General features: G+C 37.0%; 1 protein-coding gene across 1 annotated transcript in view; it reads right to left on the bottom strand.

The window, feature by feature from the left end:
- RFX6 (regulatory factor X6) overlaps positions 1 to 22,476 on the bottom strand; it is a 70,499-nt gene that overhangs the window by 27,212 nt on the left and 20,811 nt on the right. Inside the window, exons 7-11 of the mRNA XM_075200645.1 lie at positions 5,917 to 6,024; positions 4,185 to 4,262; positions 3,987 to 4,100; positions 3,853 to 3,902; positions 525 to 684 (exon numbers count right to left, since the gene is read on the bottom strand). Coding sequence (XP_075056746.1) covers positions 525 to 684; positions 3,853 to 3,902; positions 3,987 to 4,100; positions 4,185 to 4,262; positions 5,917 to 6,024 — 510 coding nt within the window. The remainder of the gene's footprint in view (positions 1 to 524; positions 685 to 3,852; positions 3,903 to 3,986; positions 4,101 to 4,184; positions 4,263 to 5,916; positions 6,025 to 22,476) is intronic.

Genomic DNA, 22,476 nt, shown 5'->3' with positions numbered 1-22,476 from the left:
GTGTGTATTAGGGAATTTAGACTGTAAGCTCCAATGGGGCAGGGACTGATGTGAATGAGTTCTCTGTACAGCGCTGCTGAATCAGTAGCGCTATATAAATAAATGGTGATGATATACTACCCAAATGGATGTACGTGAATCAGGCCCACTGTGTTTTAAAATGTTTTAAATTTTTGGGGAAGTTCTATATCTAAAGTCTCAACCCTTACCGTATATATTTTCTGAATACTTTTTGCTCCAACTGCATACAATGCATTTATATATAGAAATTTGCTGTTCAGTATTTGAAAGCAACAAAACTTTGCTTCAAGCCAATTTACAAGTTTGAGAAAGAATAGGAGTAAGTGCATGCCTTATATTCAGGAACCGCTCTAACCTAGTTAAATAGACCTGTTCAACTGGAAGATTTTATGGGATCAGCTTCCATCCAGGGCTGATTGATTGGCTTAAGCCACATTTGATTTACAGTCTGTCACAATGATTTTCCCTTAAGCACAAAACCGGATGTGTAACTCAGAACGTACTTGAGCTAAGTGTAAGAATGAGGTCTGTCTTTTCAAAGATGACACAAATCTTCTAACGATTGGCAGTTTCTTCTCTGACAGAGATTCTGGAAGGTTTTCCAATGATGAAATAACCCACTGTTCCCAGTGCTTAGCAAAGTTTCTTATGTCTGCTAATAAACTAATAAAGAAAATTAGGTATGTAGAGAAAGAGAGTTAGTCAATTATAAATCAATAGTCATACAGAGTATAAGCTGTCAAACAATGAACCAATTAGATGTGATAGATCTATTAGTGTGCACACACTTTACACATGAAATAAAACAACTGTGACTGTGTGTGTGTGTGTGTGTGTGTGTGTGTGTGTGAGCCTCCCGAGGGTGAGTCATTTGTGATCCAGCCAGGCAGTGCAAATATCAATTTATTTTTAATGAACTGAACCATCCCCAAACTACTATTTAGGTGACACTAAGTGAGGTCTTAAAAGACCTGGGGCTAGATTTACTAAACTGCGGGTTTGACAAAGTGGAGATCAGATTCTAGTTATCATTTATTTAGTACATTCTACAAAATAACAGCTATAATCTGATTGGTTGCTATAGGCAACATCTCCACTTTTTCATACTCTCAGTTTAGTAAATATACCTCCTGGGGTCTTCTGAAAGAAGTATAGCCACCACTCGAGACTATCTTTATATCAAATGTCATTACTAGTGTAGTTTGTAATATAAAGTACATTGGCACTTGCCATTTAATTATGAGCTAGGTGCATCTTGTGTATGTGCCTAGACTAAACAAATAGAGCTCCATTAAAGCTAGTCAATAAAATCAAGGCCTTTTGCAATAAAAAAAAGCTTTGATTGTGCCATCTCCGGCTCTTGCTGCTCTTTGTAGCATTTTGTAAACATTACAAAACACAACATTAGAAATTTAGGTGTGGCCATGTTCATAATTGCTACTAGATAATCATGAATAAATGGACACCATCCAGAATAAATAAATAAATACTTAGCAAAAGATCACCTTGCTATACAAATTGTTGCATGTATACATTTAGGTGCAATGGGACTAAAAGCAGAAATGTGATGTCAAAACGGGTAAAAATAAAATCTGTTTACTGTTCTTGCTATATTTGTTGCTTCATAAATTACCTGAATTTTTTTAAAAATTTCAGTATATAGTACAGTTCAATGTTATAAAGTATTTTGGGGGTAATTTAGAGATGAACATAAAGGGCTTGAGTCCTTAAGGAGAGCAAAGCATAAAAAAGGAGTAACTTTGCACTTGGACAAAACCATGATGCATTGGAGGAGGATGTAAATTTAAAATGTGGGAACAGATCTATAGTTGGGGCAGGACATGTCCTAGATCAAATTTAAATTTCAGTGTAAAAATAAAGTTATCAAGTATTTGTGTGCTATATGAAAAAACTGGCAATATTTAACTTATGCGCAAAATAATAAACTAATTTGCACCCCTTGCATTGTAACATGGTTTGTCCTAGAGAAAATGTACTCCTTTTTTTTGCCTTACTTTCCTTAATGACCCAAGCCCAAACGCTGTTTTGAATTGAAAAAATGCATCTCTCTGCATCCATATGTGAAGAGGCATAATGTGGGAGGGAAGTGATGTTTCAACGTAGGTCAAATAATCTAAATGCGTGTTCGCGTACATACAGTGTATTCGGCGATCTAGACAGTTGTAGATACCCCTCTCAGGAGGGGTATTTATTGATGATGATGATCATTAGCGTGGACCTTGCTAATCTAAAAGAAACTGCGCTACCAGCACTAGCTTGGGCTTATAGCAGCAATTTCAGGTGGGAAAATAGTGTGGGGGTTCCCCTGCTATCAGCTCTAGGTTATGACAGTCTGGTGGTCCCCCATCAGAATGTTAACCAGCCCTAACTTGTTCAGCAAATAAAATGCAGGCCACTTTGCAACAAAGAAAGCATTCCTGTTTTGAAAGCATACTTATCAAATTTTGCAGCCAGCTGTCCGAGACAGATCTTCATCGTGGGGGTGTGGCCATGCGTATTGTGTCGTTAGGACATGCTTCATACCAATATTTGTCAATTTCAGCCTTACAGGGGGTGAGGTCGGGGCAGGATGGTGCATTTAGCCCCGCCCCCACCCACTTAACCAACGAGGTGAGCTAGACCCAGGAGGTTGCCCTGCTCTCTCGGGAGAACTTGCAAAAATTCATGAGTCTCTCGGACATTCCGGGAGAGTAGGCAACTATGGTTGAAAGCATTAGGGGTTAAATAAGATATTTTAGCATTTTGTCTATGATACTACTGGTCCCAGCAAGCCCTGGCAGGCATAAACTATTTGGGTATGCTTTTGTTTTTAAAACTACATGTACCACATACCGTATGAGTGAACCACATTGTTTCATTGTAGTTCTATAGCAGCTGAACTCCACGCTGCTCTGTTTGATTATTGCTGAAACGCTGGGAAACTTGTAATTTACAACGCGACTCTTGCAGAGCAAGTCTACGTCTTTCAAATTATTTTTTATTTTAAATACCATTAGATTAAAAGCTTCAAGACTGAAGAGGATTCCCGCTTGATTTAGGTGACTAATAAATGGGTTAAATAAGGTGTGTGGTGGTATGTTTTCTAATAAGTGTTTTTTTCATGGTGTATCTTTTTTAACAGTACTTTTTCTGGTGCACTATAAGTCCCAGCAGACTCTGGATGTCAGGGCATGCTGGCGCTTCTAGTTCTACAAATGCCAGCATACTCAACCAGCTCATGACTGCTAGGGCTTGCTGGAACCAGTTGTACTACATATGGGTGATCGTACTTTTTAGGGTTGGAGGGGAGCACCATTTTTTTTAAATTGATTTTATTTTTTCAACAGGTAGATGCCATCATCTTGATGATAATGATGAATGGTGTCTCCAGTAACCCACCACATGATGATACACTTGAAGCATATGCCTTAAACATATCCTTATGCGGACACATTTATGAGTTTATTTTGAATTGCACCTATCGTATTTCATGCCTGCGCTTTTGACGCGTCCAAATGCGTCCAACTCTAAATGAGCCTCTTTGTCTCTATAATAATGCTAATTAATATTGCCATCTCAAAATGTCCCATGTATTTCCAGGAAATGCAGTGTTGGCTGTAAATGTCAAATATTTTGAATATTAAGTATTGTTTTCGAGACCTGTTTTATTGTGTTTGAAAAATACCAAGCTATGTCATTTGATATAAGGACATAGAAAGCCTTATTCCTTCTCTTGTATTACATTACATATTAAATTCCCATGATATAGGGATAATGCACAAATTTAAACACTAGGCTTTTTTATTGAAAACAATAATATCATATTTTTACCTTTCTGGCATTTCCTGCATGGTTGCTGGTATGAGGACATCCGTGAGAACCTAAAACAAACATAATTCTGTTATCTACATTCTTAAATTTCCCAATGAAGTTATTAAAAAGTAAAAAAAAAAGCAGCATCCTACCTTGTAAAGGATTGAGTCACAAACACAAAATATATCTATAATTACAGGATTTTCAAGCAGTGGCAATAGGTGATCTGGCATTCCTTGCCAAAAATGCAGCAAGAAGTGCTGGATCTAAAACAAATATATCAATCATAATTAGTTTTCCTAAAGACAGAATAATAAATAATATGCTGAATTTCTAAAAAGCATAAATACCTCCTCAAAATTCCCATTGATTGCATTGTCTAGCACACACTGACAGTGTGTTTTATACATCATGATGAGAGTATCCACCTATAAAAGGAAGTAACAACATTATGGCAAATCAACGTATAATTCCAATTGTATAGATATTTTTGACAGCATCTCAGAACATGGTATGACCACTAGACAATTTTACTGTATTTTGAACAATCCCCTTTGATACATTTTAATTTATATATCAGAAACAGCTGGGTGCAGTGAGAAAATCTGGCACCAATTTTCAAATCTTTATAACCATTCAAAAATAATTCATCCTTCCCACTCCAACAAACAACATTCCTACTACAGTATATCTTATTCACTCTTCCATCAAACAGTTCTCTTCTCTCAATCAAACAATCCCCCATAACAGCAAACCACTCTGTCCCTTGATCATTATCAACTGTCACATACGAGCCCCCCATCGTTTCCAGATAATAAACTGCTTTCTCTGTTCCCTCCATCAAAAATCTCCCTGTCAAATAACACACCACGTCTTTCCAGCTGTGATGTTACCACTACAGTAAATAGACTTAATTATTGTTCTCTACAACATATTGACCAACAAACCAACATTGCTGTGCTACTGGGGTCATTTAGCCACAGTAATCACTTTTCACATTCAAATGTGGCTCTAGTCTGTGGCACTATTTCCCCAGAGATTATAAGGTTGCAAGGAAGGCCCTCTTACTTCTTTGCCTATTATTACCCAGTCTTATTGTATTACTGATTGTTCCCAATTCTACAGGGCTACCTTTATGCTATATAAACAAATGTTATTAAAAATATTAATAACAATAATCATTGTGTGGTTCCCTAGGCAAGGAGCCAAAGATGAGTCCTGAGTCATACCAATCCACTACCTCTACTGGTCAGCTCCAGCACCACACACTCATACAAAGCCAACGATATCATCTGTCTCTTTAGTGCTCCACTCCAACAAAAAGTCTATAGCCTAGTCTTTCTGTTTCCTCGGCTAGTGAATGCTATATTAGTTCATGTTCCAGTTGACTGCATTCCCACTCTGGACATTTCCAATTGTATATTATACATTACTCTTTCTGGACAATAGTTCATATATTATTATTTATATACTGTATTCATGACCTGTCTCTGCTCTGTATCATGTATTGACTCACTTACTACTGCACAGTAATATATTTAATATTAAAAATAAATTACCTGCTGTATAATATACATCATTCAGTCTACAATACATACTGCATCCGTATACTTACGCATTTAATCTCGGCATAATAAATATAGTAGCTTACGTTCACATTAAAAAAAAATTATATGTGTAAAATAATGATGATATAATGACTATATAATTCAGTGACAAAATATGATGTACTCATATATAGTATATGATTTATCTGTAAATTCCATGTATTTATTATTTGTGTTCGATTCTGGTGTATTTTGGGAAATTAAAAATATCACATAATATTAAACTGCAAATATCAAACTCAGAGTAAATATTTAGTGTTACATGTCTTTTACCATTTCATCTGTATTTATTTGTTGAAGTCAAAGGCAAACATTAATAAATTACTAGTTATCTAGAAAAATGGACTTTAGATTACAAAATTAAGTCTCCATAAATGAGTCACTTGTGTTTGGTGACCAATTTTAGTTGATGTCTTGGCATTTTGGGAAGTTGAGATATGAGAAAGGTGGTAGTTAGGAAATCATTTAATCCTACCTTTTCTTTGGACAAACATCCTTGTAAAACAAGATGCTGGGCACTGGGAAATTCAGGAAGTAGAGTTCCAGTCTTTGAGTTAAGAGAATATTTTCTAGTGAAGCCACCCTGTACAAATACAAAGGCAAAGTGTCTTGAGTTCAACAATAGTATATTTTTGCACATGATTGCTGCCATATTTTATCAAAATACAAAGTGAAGCAATGATTTTGCTAAGTAACACTTTCAATACCTGTTTATATATGGCTAGACTTGTAGTATTTGACTGTTACAGTTTTGCACATTATTGCAACCCAGGAATTTTAGGTGCATGAAACTGTGATGGATAATGCATGTGACAGTTGGTATCCTTGTGGTACCCAGAAGCTGCAACCGCAGCAAAGGAACTTCTAGGTGAGATAAGTAACCATAATAATTGTGACTATATCACTAGTAAATAAGTTTTGGTAAAAATGTATTTAAAGCAAAAAGCGCAGGGCACTTATTTATGTAATTGCACTTATATTTTGATATTGTGTATATTGTAAGATAGGAAATCGTTATTTCTGAGACCAGGGGAAGAAATTTGTCTATTGTCTAACCTTGCTATAGGAAATGCCTATTTCTGATGTATATATCTGATACAATGAGCCTGTGTTTACCAAGCCTTTGGTGTATTGTGATTTGGGGAAGTGGCTTGTTGTGGGTCCTTTTGTTGTTCTGTGTGAATATGTATTCCGAACGGTCTGATGAAAGGCCACATGATATTCAGGCCTTTTGATGTGTGAGGTTTAACTTGGAGACAGGAAGGTTTAATTTAAAACGTGCTGCTACATTTCCTGCATCTCAAACAAAGATGCAGGATATCACAGCAAGGTTTTTAAGAATTTCATAGCTAAGTATAAATATTAGTGGCTTTGCAATGTATGTAAATCAATATTTTGGTAAACGGGCTTACATCCCGATTCTAAAAATAGCCGATGTCAGAACTGTATACAGTTGCAGGATATCACAGCAAGGTTTTTAAGAATTTCATAGCTAAGTATAAATATTAGTGGCTTTGCAATGTATGTAAATCAATATTTTGGTAAACGGGCTTACATCCCGATTCTAAAAATAGCCGATGTCAGAACTGTATAAAAGATGAGCTGTGTGAGCATGTAAGTGTTCTTCTGACTTCAACATCTGACTTCATCACTGGTATCTCAAACCAGTGTGTGTGAGTAAATAAACCATCTTGCTTCAAAGACCTGCTTGGAAACATCTTCAATATCGTTGTATTCCTGTGATCTACAGACTAGACCCTAAATCTAATCTGTTCTCCAGCTCTCTCTGCGGTTTGGACCCAAGCTTTTCCAGTACCGCCGCTCTGCCAGCTACCCATGCAGCCCTGGTTAGTGTGATAGGCCAGGGGGGGATCCATTCACAGCACCATAGTAAGAGGTCCAGAGTTACCAGCCCAGGTACACCAGCAACGAGACACGCTAGCAGCGTCAGTTACACAGAAGAAACCCGGTTCTGGATGTCGGTATAGGAGTCCAGTGGTGGCAGAAGGCCCCTCCCACTGCAGCAGGAGGGGCATATTCAAAATAACAAAAGGGAACGGTGGCAAAGTAAGCCTAGCCGGTTCCCAGCAACAACAGACAGGGTGGCATAGGCGGTCCATCCTGTCACAATAATATTTTACTAAAATCTCTTATATCTTTAAAGGGTTTAAGTAAACATTGGTATCAATTCAGCACTACTCTCTACCATGCAATATCACAGTCTATTGAAGATCGTACAAGCGATGCTGGTACTACACTTCTATTGTGAGAGGATCCCCAGATACGTCATTACAGGATACTTCCAGGCAGGAAATCTATGGAGCAGTTTTAGTCAATATCCAAGCATCATACACAACAGGTTAATAAAATATTCTAACCAAGGAGCTAGAAAACAACACAAAACAAAAAAAAAACAATATAAAGAAACCATAAATAAAAGATAAAGTTACTGTAATTAGAAGTCACTATAAGTAGGAATTAATATAAAAAGGAGGCAAAACACAGTAAGGAATACTCCAATTAATTTATATTTACTGAAACATACTCATTTCATATTCAGGTCAAAAATCAAAGTGGAGCATCAGCAGCCGTGATGTACTCTCCTCACTCCCTGTAGAGTTATATAGGGTGACAATAAAGTGTATTAATCTTTTCCCATGCAAATGATTCCTTTTTATCCCAACAAAGTAAAACCTCCTACCACTTTAGAGCCATCCCTTTTGATAAAATAGATCTTATTTATCAATTACATTGATCATGAGAGTGATGTATTACCTGTCACAGTTGACAGTGTGTTAATTTTGATGACATTGCTCAGACTGAACCTAGAAATGCGCATTCCTGCCAAAGTGCGACAAAGCGGCGCAAACAGGTTTTATTAAAAGTATAACATGAGACTTGATGACCACCATCTCTAAGCTGGTGCAGAACTAAAGTCCTTTTGTGGACTGGAAATTGAATGCCCTGAAAAATGTATCGTCTTCGGGGCAAAACAGTGTTTAACCCAAGCCCCTTGTTCTGCTTGGGTGCATATGCCGCATAGAAGAGGACTCAGCTCCACTCTTTTCAGAGCAGAGAGGGGCACTCATAGAGTGCTGAGGGCGTGCAGTGGCCTCAGAGTGGGACCCAGTATTGCTAGGCCTACATCATATCCAGGCCCCATTGCGACCAAATCCACATCCCTAGTACTTCTGCCATTGCACTCTCTCCACCCTTTTATCTCATTACAATACTCTTGCTGCACAAAATTAAATCTGTTTCTCTGCATCAAGAGTAGATGAACCTTTGAACATATTCCATAGGAATGCCTTCACTCTGTCTCTCATCCTTTCTTCCTCTGCAAATGCTGTTCCTTCACAAATGATCCATCTTGATCTGTAAACCCATGTGCCCAAATGGAAATGTAGGATCAAATTGAGGTACAGAGTATGTTCAAAGCTGCTTTTTCACTGCACCATGGCCATTTTGCACTTCGTAAATGGCCTACTCTGTACCAATTTTTTTATACATATTTCCTTTTCTGGTTGTATAAATGGAGTAAGTATTTCTTGACAATTTACGATCATTCACTCCCTTTCAGATGTGCCAAAAATGTGTTCATTTTTCATTTTAACAAATACACTGATTGATATCATTATGAATTGCCTTTGTGTGTCTACAACTAAATAAGAAATGACACTTATGACAAGTACTGAAACAAATTGTGTTTTGTCCCACTCAGTGCATTTTAACAAATACACCAGTTAATATCACAAAAAAAATTGCCTGTATATTTCTACACCTTAAAAGCTGATTGCACTCTTGACAAGTTGTGTTTTGTGGGGTCAGTGGGCCTAATTCATCAAGGGACCCATATTGATCACAATGTGCGTTTGCTTCAGGACGCACGTAATTCAGGTCTGCGCATGTACAAATTCAACAAGGAGCTGAAGATACATGCACTGATGAATACGGGTGTAGGTCTGCTCTGCTCTACTACACAAGACAGAAGGATACATTAAATACCTATGTGGATTATATATTCTTAAAAGAACACACCAAAAAAATATATTTATATTGAATTATTGTCGCCTGTTATTAATATAGGTATTAATGACAAAACATAAAACATAAATTTTAATATGAAATACATTTATTAGGATGTTATTATTGTCTACTATACATAAAATACATTTTTACAGTTGCTCCTGATTGCATGCATCTGTTATAGCTGTCATCATTAGTAAGAGGTGCTTACACCAAACCTGTAGCTGGAGCAAGAGATACGGCTGAAAAGTAGCTGAAAGGTGACTAGAGCCTGAATCGGATGCTGCTGCGTGCACTTGTGTTTGGCACACCATTACTGTACAATGACTACAGCCAAACACCCCTTACCCTCCTCGTTCCTTCCCTGAAATCGAACGTTGTTGTGTCAGGTAGACAATGCTGCAGTCATGTTTACTCAGTTGTGTAGCAAATACAGTGCACACACAAGTGTATAGTAGACTTGATTACTAATTGTAGACATTTCCTCTACTATAATCCATGAGAGATTTCTTTTCCGGAATCCTTATTTGTGGGAGTTTTTTCGCGCTGGGCTTCAGCCCTTTATTTAAATTTATTTGGCATATTGCTGCAGTGAGGCTGTATATTGGTTCAGTGACAGTCTTTTAAAACAATTTTATGACAGACAAAAATCACTGCCCGGACTTTAACTCGTGCAAAAATCCCTTAAAACATGTATGGTGTGTATGCATGAATCAGCCGACTGATCGGAACTTTAGTCATTTGTACAATTGTTGTAGATAACACATTGGTCAGAAATTTCTGTAGTGTGTACTTAGCCTTAGTGTTCGAGGGGCAATAAGTTACTTTAATAAGGCTATAGATATTTATTTAAGCTTCCTGATTAGCTCTTTACATTTCATGCACTTTTTGGGCAAATTATGAGCTACGTGAAAATTGATTTTTGTAACATTGAGGCTCTAAAATGCAACTAGATTTTATAATAGGCTGAATCAACTCACCAATCTCTAATTGTTAGATAGGATTTTCTATGGCTAAGCAACATGGTGGTCTTGGTTAGGAGTAAACAACATATGGTTCTAAAACTTCTAAGAAGATATGCATTGCCCTGTGTCTATCTCCTCCCCTATCAATTAAGCTCCCAAACATTTTCTTCAATTTTTAAATTACCCAAGGAAACAAGAGAATAAAACGTTGTAGCTGCTGAAACTTGCCAAAAATATTGGTGCACTTGCAGTTTTTTCTAATAATATACCATTTCTTCCCAAAAAAATTAAACAATATTTTGATATCCCCCCAAAAAATTACTAAATTAAGTCTATGAGTCATAGCTTACTGGTCACATAATTCCTTAAATGAGCCATACAAAATGATTGGCACCTTATTGAAGTAAATGGACTTAGAATTCAAACAAGTGATTCTCTTTCACTTTGGAACTGAACTCACCTGTGTTGAGTAGCAGGTACCTTATTAAATTAGCATTTCGAGAGAGAAGGACTCATTCTCTTGTTTTGAGTCACTGTGGGCCTGATTCAGAGTGTTATGTAGATACATTAGCGCAGTGTATATTTACATTGTTTTGCTCTGCACATGCTCAGAAAGTGAACCTATTCAACTACGGCTATTCAGGTCGGTGAGTTTTTGGCACTTACGACTTTAGAGGCATGACGGAGGATGGAAGGGGTGTTCTAATGTAAGCAATGTACAGTAAGGTTGTGTTCAAGCAATTGTATATGGATTCAGACTTGGACGTAGTTTCAGATCTGGCTTACAAAAAAGTACTTTTATATGCGGCTGGTCAGGGGCAGGTGTAAGCAGTGAGTAATGAAGATGATGACAAACACCCAACCTAGTAAAATGCTCGTAATTAGAGGTTTTCAAAGGATTCACGGATGCTTATTGAGGCTTTACTAGTCGCTCAGGCATAGATTAGGATTTGCCAGATGTGTTGTAGCAAAAAGAGAAAGAAATTTTTTTGCACACATGTCCGGAGGATTTTCCTGTTGCATTAGCTAGGTTATTAAAGTTAAATAATGCTTCATAGCAATTGCATTCGTAACATATAAATAAAAGGTTTTTGTACCTGTTCACAAGTTGGATAAAGTGTCTGAGGTGTATGTCAAGCGGACACATCTACTACTCATTGAGACATGGTCGCATCTTCAAGTCTGAATATGGTATGCATACACATACACTTGCATTTCACTCTGAATCAGGCCCTGTGTGTACTGCAATGAGCTTGGAGAAAAAAGAAAGTCAGATCATTGTCTGAGGAGATCAAGCAAAGCATGGACAATCTCAATAATAGAAATCAATCTCTTGATGTTTCAGTTTCCATCATACATAATGTTACTAGGAAGTTTAAGGCCCTTGGCACTGTATCCAACCTCCCTGGTCATGGCCGCAAGAGAACACTTGATTGAAGATTGTGCTCAGGATTGTACAAATGATGGAAACAGCAACTCGATCAACTGACAAACACATTCAAGCTGACCTTCAGACACAAGGTATGGCAGTTTCAACTCGCACCATCTGTCGCCAACTCAATGAAAAGGGGTTATATGGTAGGGTGCCCAGGAGGACATAAGAAAGCACGACTTGAATTTTCCAAAACACACCCAAATAAGACAAATTCCTTCTGGGAGAATGTTCTTTTGACAGATAAGACTAAATTGCAGCTTTTTGAGTAAAACACATCATCTCTATGTTTAGAGAAAGCAAGAGAAAAGATCACCTTTTCTACAGTTAAACATGGAAGTTACTGGTTACAGCGACAGTTCAATATGCACATAATAAGGAAGGAGAACTTAGCTGATCCGTAAATGGTGATTCCAATAACAAGTGAGTTACTTGTACAACGGCACTCCCAGCGTAGAGGCATCGATGGAGTTGAGCTGGCTGATCCATGGATAGCGATTCTAGCAGCAGGTGAGTTTGCTTGTTACAGCGGCAGTCCCAACGTGGAAGTAGTAGTGGAGTAGAACCGGCTGATCCATGGATAGCGATTCTAGCAACAGGTGAGTTTGCTTGTTACAGCGACAGTCCCAGCGTGGAAGTAGTAGTGGAGTTGAAGCGGCTGATCGATGAATAGTGATTCTGGCCACAGGTGAGTTTGCTTGTTACAGCAGCAGTTCCAGCGTGGAAGTAGTAGCGGAGTAGAGCTGGCAGCGAAGCAAGGCACAATGGAGGGGATAAACCAACAGAAGCCTAATCCCATAGGAAGAGTATGTAACTCAAAGAACAGGCAATCAATAGAGGGACCATGGGAGGTTTAAATAGCGCTCCATAATCTTATGCACCAATGGGAACCGGTAGGAGGTAACAAATAAGGGCAACAGGCAGCACATGTGCAGAACCAACTACATAGGAGCCTTGATGCGAAGTAGTAGCCTGGATCAGAGCTTCCAGGAAGAAGGTAACAACGCCGGCACTTATCTATGGGACCGGTATGTGACAACTTTTTAGCCATGTTGTTATCCGGAAGTATCAGTGATGTAACTATAACATCTCCTTGGATATGTACTTCAGGGGTTACATTCCACCTTCACAGGGAACACTCAGGAGTTGAGTGAATTAAGCTACCATTGTTATTTCTGTTTGCTCCCTATTGTCCACTAGTGAGCTCTACAGACAGCCAGGAGCCAGACCCAGCTGAGGTCACCTGAGGGAAGACACCTGGGGAGGTAGGGGGAGGGGGCTGGCTAGTGTGAGAAGCCCACCAATCGAGACCTTTAGCAACTTCCCTGGGCAAGCAGTTCCCAAGGTGTGATTATGCGGTGATAAAAGAGGCTACCCTGGAAGCTGGAAACATATGTGACTGATTTTTGTCAAGAGGTGATGCTCTGCTAGAGAGGTGCTGTGGAACCTATTTCACTGGATTTATTTGAACTAATTTCCTCATTTGTTTGGACCTGCTATTTCTAAGGGGGGCATAACTATCCCCCTGGATTTATTTTAACTCATTTCCTCACTTGTTGGACCTTCTATTGTTAAGTGGGCCGTGCTGTACCTATCCCATTTGATTTATTTGAACTGATTTCCTCACTTGTTGGACCTGCTATCATTAAGGGGCCGTGCTGTATTTAATCCTGTTCTGCAGAATAAATCATCAATCTATCTTTCCTCTAATACCGTGTCTGAGTAATTTGGGAACCCCCTATCTTTACAATCCCAAACACACTTTAAAAAACACCCAGGAATGCTTAAACACAAGATGCTGGAATATTCTTAAGTGGCCAACAATGAGTTTAGATCTAAATCCCATAAAACACTTGTGGAGAGACCAGAAAACAGCAATTGGGAGAAGACACCCTTCGAATCATGGGGAACTGGAGCAGTTCGCGCAAGAAGAGTTGTCCAAACTGGCAGTAGAGAGGTGTAGGAAGTTCACCCATGGCTATAGGAAGTGTCTCACTACAGCCATTTGGACAAAAGGCTGTGTTACCAAATATTAAGTGTAGGGTGTTAATAATTTTATCAATACCATTTCTTTTCATTTTCAAATTTAAAGTAATATTCAGTGATATTCAGAAAAAAAAACAAAGTTTCTCTAATATTACCAGAAAAGAAATTGTGAGAGCAAACTCTGCTTTTACATTCACATTATGTGAATTTTCCTTAGAGGAAATTGTGAGTTATTTGAAAAAAGTGAAAGGGTGCATATATCAATGGCCACAGCTCTATGAGTCTGCCTTGATTAGGGGGTGCTGAATCCATTTAATTATAGGGATTTCGGTATCAGTACATGGTAAACTAAGAGAAAATATTGGCAGACCAAAAGCAAAAATTATAGTTTAAATAATTAATTTGACTTTTAGGGCCTAATTCATTTAGGAAAGTAAATAAAAAAAAAATAGTAACTTTGCACCTTGGCAAAACCATGTTGCATTCAGAGCGAGGTAAATATAACATTTGGGGACAAATGTATAGTTGGGGTAGAGCATGTCCTAGATCAACTTTAAATTTCAGTGTACAAATAAAGCTATCAAGTATTTGTGTGTTACATGAAAAAACAGCCAGTATTTTCCTTATGTGCAATATAATAAACTAACTTGCACCTCTTGCATTGCAACATGGTTTTGCCACGGTTCAAAGTTACTCATTTTTTTGCTTTACTTTCCTTAATGAATCAGGCCCTTAATTTATAAAACTCTGGACTGAAAAGGTATTAAAATAATCTGTTAATATACTATAGTTCAACAATGCAAGTATAAACAAGTATTATAATAATGTTATACATATACAGTGGTGCTAGAAAGATTGTGAACCCTATACATTTTTCTGAATTTCGGAATAAATATGACCTTAAATGTGTTCAGATCTTCATCTAAGTCAACAAAGTCATAAAATAGATTAAGTGAACCCAATAAATCAAATAATACACAAAAGGATAAATTATTTCATTCATTTAATGATCAAAACGATCGAACATCATTGATGGAAAAGGTATGTGAACCTATGGTTTCAGTAACTGGTGTGACCCCAGACTGCTTCATTTTCCACACTTTTATGAGTAGTAGAAAATTCAGACAAACACTGACCAGCATCTTTTCCAAAGCATTCCTTAATAAAGATTGTTACATTCCCAGAAGGCTTGTAAGAAAAACAAAAAAACAAAACAAAATAAGGGCTTGAATAGATACTATATTTTTCAACCACCAATGAAAACTCATGGAAAGTCCGTGTTGATGTAGCTTTAAAGTAATCAACAATGTCTTAATAAGGGAAAATTCTGTGGCTGGATGATTGGTACCTCATGTCTGCATGACACCTGTGTAATTCTTATGTGCACTTTGTTAAAGGGACAAACTGACAAATCGATGCCTAGTGATCTTATGCATTAGTTCCAGGTGTCTTGGTTGAACAGGATGTTCTGCTCCTTAACTTCCTACTGATTTTCCAATTGCTTGCCTGGGCTTAATTAATTGTTAAATGAGAAAGGTTCAGCACAGTTAACTGCAATAGTAAGTTAATTCAGGAGCAGAACATCTTGTACTGGGTGGTAGGGGTTACTCTCAGCACATTTGAAATGACCACTGTATCAAAGTGTTTTTGACTCGTTTAGAGGTGTACACAAATGCACCTTTGGAGTATGTAGAAAAATGCAAGAAAAAGTGTACTTGCACCCATATGTAGGGTCTTGTAAACAACTCAAAAGGAGTAGTACTTATGTCAGGCATACGCCATGGTTATCAGTTTATGTATGTACACCTGACAGAAGAATAGTATACACAAACATTAGACATATGTGTTAGTGCTCAATGCAAAAGTGACATTACCATGTTTTAATACTTTATTATGTTGTCCACAAATAGGGTAATGGGATAAGATACTAGAGAGAGAGAATATTGCTTTATTGATAATAGTGAAAGTCGTATTTACCGTATTAAAACAAATAAGTACAACATCTCCCCTCTAAAAATTAAATGAGAATGATCTTTCCTGCAGTCATTCGTATGAAAATGACAATTAAATAAAGAAAATTGATGGTAATGAATTAAATGAACTAAAAAGCCTAATATAGCAGGGACACTAATGTTTTTAATGCTATAGAGGTCAAACAGCAATCAGCAACATTGTATTGGTGATTGTCATTATTATTACATCTATTTTGCAAAAACCCTCCAGCATATGCAGAATATATGCCTCTTGAAAGACCATGTCTAAATTTAAATTTGCAATTAAGTGATCACGCCATTACTGTACTCAACCTACTGTACACATGTTTTTCCTTCCCTACCCCATTTCAATTCTCCAGATGTAAGAAATTACAGATATATCAACATACATCCACCTCTAAATGAACCCAAAGTGTCTATGCCGTATGTCCCACTCATATAAATTGAATAGATGATGTTGTCGTCTTGAACATGTGTTTATGAGTTAACAAACAGATGAGTTGACCTTTTTTTGTTTTGTTTTTAAGCGTCCATTAGTAAAATGTTCACAAACATGATTGAAGATGCAACATGCTTTGTCAGGCAACAGCAATGACACAAGTATGGTGTCTGTGAGAATATACTACCAGTTACCCACCACAGTGCATTCTACATCCACTCAGGCCTTTATACACATGCAGGGCCTCATTCATTAAGGAAAGTAAATGCTGATATGTGCCGTATTTTGCTTATAAGTCCTCTGCCCATGCTCAGAAATGGACTGTACGCCAGTGAACCCAAGTGTATGCAATTAACCTTAAAACGCAAATGACACTTTCGACAGCCTACGGTTAGCAGAACGGGGGGTAAGGGGTGTATGCATGTATGCAATATACATAAGGGTGTGCCAAGGTTGAACTCACTCATATTTGAGATTCAAGCTCTGGGCATCTCTCAGGTACGTGATTTTTAGTTGTATTGCCTGCACCAGCTACAAGGTAGGTGTAAGTGCCGGTTACAAGTGATGACGGTTGTGTATGTATGCTAGAACATGTGTTTGCGATCAAGAGCAACTGTAAAAAAAAAAATTACAGCAGGCATTAACAACATCCTGATAACTGTGCTTCATGTAAAAAATATTTTAAAAATGTTTTTCATTAATGATTATATTAATATCAGGTGTTAACATATTTAATCATTTTACTTTTTTCTGTGCATTCTGATGGGGCTTTATATATAAATTGTGTGCATCCTGCTGTGTGTAATGTCTGTCTTCAATACACCTGTATTCAACTAGAAACCTTTCTCGAGATGTTTTAAAAACAAATGCAAATTGCATTCTCTTTGCATTCCTTAATGAATCAAGCCCTTAGTGTATAGATGTGGCCTGTGCAACATAATACTAACTTCATTTCAATAAAGAACAATTCTCCCAAAACCACAAAGCAGTATGCATGTTATATATCCTTGAAGTCAGCTCAGTATGACTGAATTTTATCCAAAACACACTAAAATATATTTACTGACTTTTAAAACCTTCCCTCCGTGGCAAGTGCAGGAGGGGGTGTGTTGATGCATCATTAAGCCCCGCCCACCACCACCAGGACCCAGTAGGATGCCCAATTTCAGGAACCTCACAGGAATTCTGGAAAAGTAGGCATGTATGCATTACAAAATGAAAGTATAAATCTCTCTAAGTGTCAGTGTTGTGTAGAAATTGTAATTAGTAACATATTTTGAAGTCCCTTCTGATAGGTACCTGCGCTAACCACATGCTAAAATTCGCTTGTATATGAAGAGCTACTTATTCACTGGGTCACAACCAGTGGTGATTTTAGAGGGGTATATAGGTTTGACTACCAGCAACAGGTTTCAGAAATGTCCAAATGACTTTTTAGATTAAAGTTTTTGTGACCATTCATTAATGAATGAAATATTAGAAAATAGGTAAAACCAGGGCCCTAACTAGGGCTGTGTGATAGGGGGCGACCGACCAGGACACAACACTGAAATTTAAAGTTACGCCTCTGGATAAAATGTAATACACAGTGGTCTCATTAATTACTGTTTTGTTTTATTGAGCATTAGATGACTTAAGTGGTATTGGTGCTCAGTGGTATTGGTGCTCAGATAAGAAATGTGAAGGTGAAAATAAATCCGCTATGTACAACATCCACATCTCACACTGAAGCTGAAATTAACAAATAAAACTGTATATTGAATCAATATTTTATAGAATATCAATTGACTGCAAATATTGAGTTTTATGTGTATTGATAAAGCATGCAATTAAGCTATTTTATTACCCATTAGGTCTATTAAAAGCTAAGAAAAAAGGTTCTCTAGTAATGGTCTTCTAATGAAAAGGATCATTTAGTAAAACTAATGGACTTAATTTGAATTTGTATCTGATATACAGTTACTTATATTTCTGCTACGTCACATGCCATCTGCTTGTAATTGTTAATTAACACTAAGTGCAGGAAGATAAGATAATCATTCATTATATTGTTTGATGAAAACTGCAACTCTAATGACTTATTAACAACCAGCATCCTAAATCTACTGGAACTTTATATAACATTTATGTGATAGTTATAATTAAGTTATTTTCAATGTAAATAATGGATAAAAGAAACATTTTAAGTTTTTTTATTGCCATAAATTTGGGAACGATATTCCAAACATAAAGGTGTAGAGGTGACCACTTCTGCCAAAGCTCAGGTGGAACATAAACTGGAACAAAAGTGTTGGCCGTTCAACACAGAACTTCTGGGAGTGCTGGACTGCACCATTAATGTAAGTAAACTTTGCCCCATAATTACAGTTCACTTTGAGCGAAAAGATTTAATACTGACTATGTAGTAGCAAACCTGACATTCACAGATAAACTCAGTGTGTAAGCAGGTGCTTCCATTACTATTGTTGTGTTGCTGTCTGTTATGTTGGCATTTGGCACTAGATAGAGAGATTCAGTACAATTTCGCCTGCAGAACACATACTCTTGATCATGGAAAATTTCATGGTAGATATTGTTTGTGGAAATTGTTGAACAAAGAGATTCCTAGAACACTAAAATTCATGAATTTACTCTAAAAATCAAAGTTAAATTATACAAAATTAGAGTTACAGGATAACTCTACCAAAATTAAAAATGTAGTTAAAGGTGGAGTTTCATGAGATAAAAAAAAAAATGAACATTTACCTTCCACACTATATTTGACAGATTCACGTAGGTCACCCATTGGTCTAACAATGCCATTTCTCTCTCCACTCCTACAAAAGAGCCGAATGGGTGTCGATGCCCCTCTCTTGAGAATTTCTTGTTAAGGTAGAGGGCAGAATATTTGGAGAGGACTTCATCAATTTCATAAAAATTGTTTAATAATACACAAATTACCTCTCTGCTGATATATGGATCATTAATTTTTACGTAGGCATACATCCAGGTTGATCGATGTCTCCATTGTTCTTTAAATCTATTATTGGAACCCACATTATGAGTCTTCTAAACCGCCCTCTATTACAAGGCATTTGTATTGGGAAAAAAACAATTAAAATATTTGCTTCTGCCAATTATATATTAATATGTATATCAAACCCAAGAGACTCACTTAGTCCATTAATGGCTTAGACCAATTAATATGGTACAGTCTCAAGTTTTAATGTCAATTTTGATAAAACCAAAAAGCAATTTTTAAAAGAATGGCACACATGTCCATACTGGACAAGAAATGTGACAATCAACTAGACAACAAAATCCATCCTATACTTAGGAATACAATTACCAGAAAATCTTAGTCACTTATATACTACAAACGCCATTGATTATATAAGCAGAAAAGTGTCAGGATGGGGTCATCTAAATTTCTCCTATCAGTCAAAAGTGAATGTACTTAAAATTATATATTTCCTGAGAGCATTATATCCTTTAAAAAAAAATACCAGAATTATCAACACTCACACAGCCATAAAATTTATATTTTGTAGGTTTATCTGGAAAAAAAAAAAAGAATGGGGTTTATCAGACTCCAAACAAACTAAATTTAGTGGTAGAATAAATTTGCCTAATGTGGAGCTGCACAGTTTGGCGGCGCATATGAGATATCTTAGAGATTGAATCCACTGTACTGATATTGATGATAATATATCTCTGGAACAAAGTTTCCTACCAGAAACATCTGATATTTGCTGAGAATATAAACAATTATACCATTTAATCTAGCCTCTATACAGGCTCAACATTACACTAATGTAGTAGTGAAGAAACTCTCGCAGCATGTTTAGGCCAATCTTGTCTTAATCCTAAACATAGTGGACCAATGATTGACCTGATTGGGTCAACCTTGACATGTGTTATTTCTAAACGCACAGCTATGTCCATAAATTATGCCCTCTGGAGGGAAACATTTGACGATGAAATGGCAAAAACAGGAATTGTACAATGGTTGGAATGCATCCTAGTGCTGTCTATTGATTATTTACTCTGCTGTTTAGCAGAGTCAATTAGAATTTTTCTGATGGCTATATATGTGGAATATTTACCATAAATGGGGCGGTCAAAACCAAATGTGGTTTTCCTAGGTCTGTTCTTACCCATTGCCTATGGGAATGCCCACTGAGCAAACAAATTTTGGCGATTCACTAATATCTATTTAGAAATTAGCTTCCACTTACCCCAGAAGGGGTCATGCTGGGAATTTTACCAACAGGTATCACAACATCAGCGAGAGCAAAAAATCCTCTTGGCAGTATCAGCAGCAGCTAGGAAAAGCATGCAACCAGAATAGTACCACTCTATCCTGACATTATTTTGGGAGAAACTTTTTGATATATTCTGTATGAATTTGACAGAAGCTTAATTGCAGAAAGAAAAAAATATGCAGAGGTCTTTTGAGACCTGGAAAAGTTTTATTGACTTTCTATCAGTATCTGTTCAGATGCAGGTCTGAAAAAAAAATTCTGTCATGCCGTCTAGTAGGAGAACCACTTATCTGCACAGAACCCGTCTATTCATCTTTGACCATGTGGAGAGACTCTTGGGATTTTTTTGGGTGGCTCCTACTCGTCCCATCAATTATGATGCCCAATTACTTAACCTGTTCCTCCACCAAATATTGGAGTTCGCACATTTATCTGTAGTTGTTGTTAATACCATTTTACTACCATAAAATACTTTTTTTTTTTCCAATTCATGGGCCTGATTCATCAAGAAATGTAAATGCCGATTTTGTGCGTATAATCTGTAAAATTAATCTGCACATGCCCAGAACAGGACCATACACAACTAAATGCAGCAATGTTCAATTCATCTTACGCAAAGGACACTTACTACAACTTGCAATTTCTGGGAGAAAACATGCCGGGGAAAGGGTATTCGCCTGTAGTCAATCTAGAGTAAGGGTGTGCCAAACTAAAGCGCACACAGCAATGTACATTTCAAGCTTTGGGCATTTTTCGGGTTGTTCCTGATCATTCAGTTTTGGGTAGACATATGATCTAACAATGATCAATTGGTTTATTTGTTTAAGAGCACTGACTGGCACAAAACAAACTTTTTGTCTGTAGCACCATTACCTGTCAAGGTGTAAAAATACCCACACAATACATTGTGTATCAACCGGAGCAAACAACAGGTGAAAAACCCAATGTTTTGCTACATCTAAAAGAGTCAATGCTTGCACATTACCAAGAAAGTCATGTATAACCATTATCTCATGTCAGTGGTGATGACACTGATAATGAAGGGCCTGATTCATTAAGGATCTTAACTTGAGAAACTTCTTATTTCAGTCTCCTGGATAAAACCATGTTACAATGCAAGGGATGCACATTATGATTTTGTTTTGCACATAAGTTAAATACTGACTGTTTTTTCACGTAGTACACAAATATCAACTTTAAATTTAAGTGTACAAATAAGCTATCAAGTATTTGTGTGCTGCATGAAAAAACAGTCAGTATTTAACTTATGTGCAAACCAAATCCTAATTTGCACCCCTTGCATTGTAACATGGTTTTGTCCAGGAGACTGAAAGAAGAAGTTTCTCAAGTTAAGATCCTTAATGAATCAGACCCGAAGTTCCCAGGGAAAGAGAAAATGTATTAACAATCACCACAAACATCTATTTTCAAGGAGATAAAGTAGACGTTTTTTGAAGAGATGATGAAGAGACACCCAATTCTGGAACCTATGGACAGAAAATGGGGGAAGCACACTTGAATTTAGCACTTCCACCTGATTAGGCTCTGCTGAAAAATTAACAGCAATAGCTTGACCAGAATTATCAAAATTTGGTATTGAAACACTTTCCTGCTCCTGCTCATATTATTATGTTGTCAGTGTAACCTAAACATCTCCCATAAATGTGTTAATGAATGAACAATAAATAACCTCTAAATTTACCCCACCCCAATGCAGGCTTCTCAAGACGCATTTGTGGATTATGTAGAACCTTTATTGCGCCATGGTAGGTTTGACATTAAAATTATTCAGAAGAAATATATTTTCTAACACAGGTAAAAGCCAGGTTTCATTGATATATTAAGCTGCAAATACAATTTTTTTTTAGAATCATTTAAGTTTTATCAGCAGAGCCCTCTTGAGATATGTTGACTTAAAACTTTTAAGTCCTCGCAGCCATAGATGTGGA

The sequence above is a fragment of the Mixophyes fleayi genome, chromosome 3, assembly GCF_038048845.1.
Source record: "Mixophyes fleayi isolate aMixFle1 chromosome 3, aMixFle1.hap1, whole genome shotgun sequence".
NCBI classification, from domain to species: Eukaryota; Metazoa; Chordata; class Amphibia; order Anura; family Limnodynastidae; genus Mixophyes; species Mixophyes fleayi.
This window is presented reverse-complemented; position numbering and strand designations above follow the sequence as displayed.